The sequence below is a fragment of the Dendroctonus ponderosae genome, unplaced genomic scaffold, assembly GCF_020466585.1.
Source record: "Dendroctonus ponderosae isolate FM_Combo_2020 unplaced genomic scaffold, Dpon_F_20191213v2 Dpon_F_20191213_6, whole genome shotgun sequence".
Classification (NCBI taxonomy): Eukaryota; Metazoa; Arthropoda; class Insecta; order Coleoptera; family Curculionidae; genus Dendroctonus; species Dendroctonus ponderosae.
The window spans coordinates 2,200,253-2,203,556 of record NW_026018814.1 but is presented as its reverse complement, the minus strand read 5'-3'; the positions used below and the strand labels follow the sequence as shown (position 1 = coordinate 2,203,556).

Genomic DNA, 3,304 nt, shown 5'->3' with positions numbered 1-3,304 from the left:
AAATTTGAATATCAGACACTTAGGTGCAAGATTATGCCAAATTTCATGTTTTCCGTCCCGTTTTTGCTCATTTCTCGGAGGCAAAATGAGCAAGAACGCTCATTTGTCCATCATTCTAGACAGAAATAAAGGGCCTTTTTAGAAAGTGAACCATGGATGGGGAATTGTTGGCAGTTTTCTCAAAAAATGCTGGAATTCAAGAAGTTTTAGGTTTGCGTGGTTTTTTTTTTAGTTGCAAAATCCACTTGAACATGACGCTGCTTTTTTCGAAGTTTCTCAAGAACCATTCGAGCCAGAGAATTCGTTTTGGCATCGTTGGATAGAAAATTGAAAAGTCGATTCAGTCGTGACAACGTGAGTGAGGAAAGTCGAGTAGTTTTGACCCAGAAAAAAAATTTTATGTTTTTCGTCCCGTTTTTGCTCATTTCTCGGAGGCAACATGAGCAAGAACGCTCATTTGTACATCATTCTAGACAGAAATAAATGACCTTTTTAGAAAGTGAACCATCGATAAGGAAATGTTGCCAGTTTTCTCAAAAAATGCTTGAATTCGAGAAGTTTGAGATTTGCGTGATTTTTTTTGAGTTGCAAAATCCTACTTAAACATGACGCTGCTTTTTTCGCAGTTTCTCAAGAACCATTCGAGCCAGAGAATTCGTTTTGGCATCGTTGGATAGAGAATTGAACGGGGGGCCATGACCCCCCCCTGGATCCACCCTTGCATATATGCTCATATTATCAGCCGGTCGAAATAATGCCCGATTACTTCATGTATGTGCTATTAATGGTAATGAATCATGTTTTGTCAATGATAAATTCCTGAATACCGTGAGCGGACGCGTTGGGGAAATTAACACTATTTTTAGAAGCACTTTTCATTTCTTTGATGTTCGAGTAAAAAGTGATTTTTTTCCATAAAGCTTTTCACCAGATAGCACCTTACTGGTCACTGCAGGAGACAATGGGGCTGTATGCATTTGGGATTTGGTCCATCGATCTTTGATCAGGTAACGCTGAACTTTTCCCGGGATTCCCGATGAAAATGCCATGTCTTCCGCAGGACTCTTTTTGAGCACGAAGGAACCACACAAGCTCTGGTTTTCACCCCAGATTGCCAGTTTTTGGTCACCGCGTGCTCATTGGAAGTAGTCAAAGTGTGGCACGTTCAAGACCTAATTGACACCACCACAGAAACACCGTGCAGCCCTTTAACTCGCATCGATAATATTCACGATATGGGAGTGTTTTCGATTGATATTTCCAAACATATTGAAGTCGATGGTAAGCTTAAAATTCAATTGATTAAAACTGCCGGGTTTTGTTTAAGGTGCCAACAACACTGCTACCAGTTTCCTAATTTTCTTTGGGTTTTTCCTTGATTTCTTATAGTTTGAAGACACTGTTGACTCACCAGTTTCAAGTAACACGCGCGAAACTATTCCGGTTTTTTATTCTGAAAATACAATTTTCCCAAGACGTAACAATCAATGACTTCTTGTAGAAAACAACCCCCTGATTCGATATTACAGTATGGCAAGTGGCGGCTGTAACAACGAACTGAAACTTTGGACAATCAGATCGAGAGTGTCGGCAAAAAATAAAAATCTCACCCACATCGAGGTATCAATTTGCCTAAGCAATGTGCTGGAGGGCCATGCTTCTTCAGTGACTTGTGTAAGGTAAATGTGCATTTCTTTCAACCATCACAACGTTTTTCACGTAGAAATACCCTTCTAGGTTTAGTAATTCTGGGCGGTATTTGGTGTCGAGTAGCTTAGATAAATCGGTGAAGGTTTGGGACACTAACAAAGATTGCACATGTTTGGTAACCTTGTATGGCCATCAGAGATATGTTAACTGTGTGGCATTTTCGAAGGACTCTAACATTGTGGTTTCAGGTACATCGCTGTTCACATAGTTTCACTTTTATTCGATAAATCCTCTCCCAACTCATTAATTAGTGAATCGTTCAGTAAAACCAGCATACACATTTTAAGGTTCCACAGGTTCCAACGATAAGCTGGTCATTGTATGGGATCTAACGGGCAAAATATCACTGAATAATGAACTGTTTGCGTTGATCAATTCAAACTCAAACGGTGTGGTCGAAACGCAAATCATGGACACGACGAATCGAGACAGCAATGAGTGCAGTTTATTAGAAAAAATCGACGATATTTTCGAAGGCGGTGTGAATAGTTGCTGTTTTAATGGAAAGGAGTTATTGGCCACTGGATCGGGGTATGATTCTTCTAACCACGTGCAAAGAGCGACAGGCCAACTTTCCTTTCCATTAGGGACAAATTTATTAGACTGTTTAAAGTCGGGGAGGAAAACAACAACGTAGAAGAATTGGGTAATTCTCCATTGGAAGGTCACACTTATGCAATAAATCATGTAGAGTTTTCAAAGAATGGCGATAAATTAGCGTCGTCCTCCTTGGATGGATGCACTTTTATATGGAACACCCAGGTAATAAACTAAAAAAAAAAATGGTTTTTTTGTGTAAGAATACAAAAAATATTGAAACTTTCAACTGGGTCTAACTATGGGTCGCATAAATCAGGTAATATTTATGTATATGGGAAAAAACCAGATGTTACTTGTTGATTCTACTTCTCCACACGATCATACAAAGAGGGCTCATTAAATTAATTGGGTACATTCGACTGCGAGAGAAATAACATTTTTCACCTATTTTTAGTGGTAGAATCGATTATAACAGCTTTTAGTCCATATTTGCATGTACGTTTACCCATTACCGAAAAGATCTTTTTTGCGCTAAATTGAAAAGTTTGCAACTTTCTTGATTTGTAGATAAGTTCTATATTGTTGAGCCGGATTCATTTTTATACAAACTTCTTTTTGGGTATTTCGCCTCAAAAATTTTTGTCGTTAAAAAAGACGGAATTTCCTCACGTCTTTTATTACAGATTGATAAATAGTGCATATAATATGCACCATAAAAAATGGTCTTGAGGTTTCTGCTATATAAAATTTATTGCATTCGCAAGGAATTTTATAAATTACATTTTTTGTATTTTCAATTATATCATGAGGTTTTGTTACTGAAATTTTACTTCTAATTGTATTTTCAGTTTTGAAGATAGTCCTAATATTAATTTTTTTACCTACTCGTTTAATTTGATCTGAAAGTCCTGGAATAAATGGAATGAAAAGGTTCGTAATAGGTTTATTTTGATTTTGTTTTGATCGTGGGAATTCAATTTCGTTAAAACATTTTTCAATAAAAGAATTTGGATAATTATTGAAATTTAGAATTTCTTTTATAAATTGTTTTTCT

At 37.0% G+C, this 3,304-nt stretch overlaps 1 protein-coding gene across 6 annotated transcripts in view; it reads left to right on the top strand.

Moving 5' to 3' along the window:
* The window catches only part of LOC109536281 (WD repeat, SAM and U-box domain-containing protein 1), a 17,478-nt gene that overhangs the window by 11,141 nt on the left and 3,033 nt on the right, over positions 1 to 3,304 (top strand). For 5 of the 6 annotated variants that reach the window (XM_019902432.2, XM_048667874.1, XM_048667875.1 and 2 more), the window contains 6 exons: positions 921 to 1,007; positions 1,061 to 1,281; positions 1,502 to 1,679; positions 1,738 to 1,898; positions 1,998 to 2,241; positions 2,298 to 2,472. In XM_019902432.2, coding sequence (XP_019757991.2) covers positions 921 to 1,007; positions 1,061 to 1,281; positions 1,502 to 1,679; positions 1,738 to 1,898; positions 1,998 to 2,241; positions 2,298 to 2,472 — 1,066 coding nt within the window. The remainder of the gene's footprint in view (positions 1 to 920; positions 1,008 to 1,060; positions 1,282 to 1,501; positions 1,680 to 1,737; positions 1,899 to 1,997; positions 2,242 to 2,297; positions 2,473 to 3,304) is intronic. The other variant, XM_048667873.1, reaches the window with a different exon arrangement.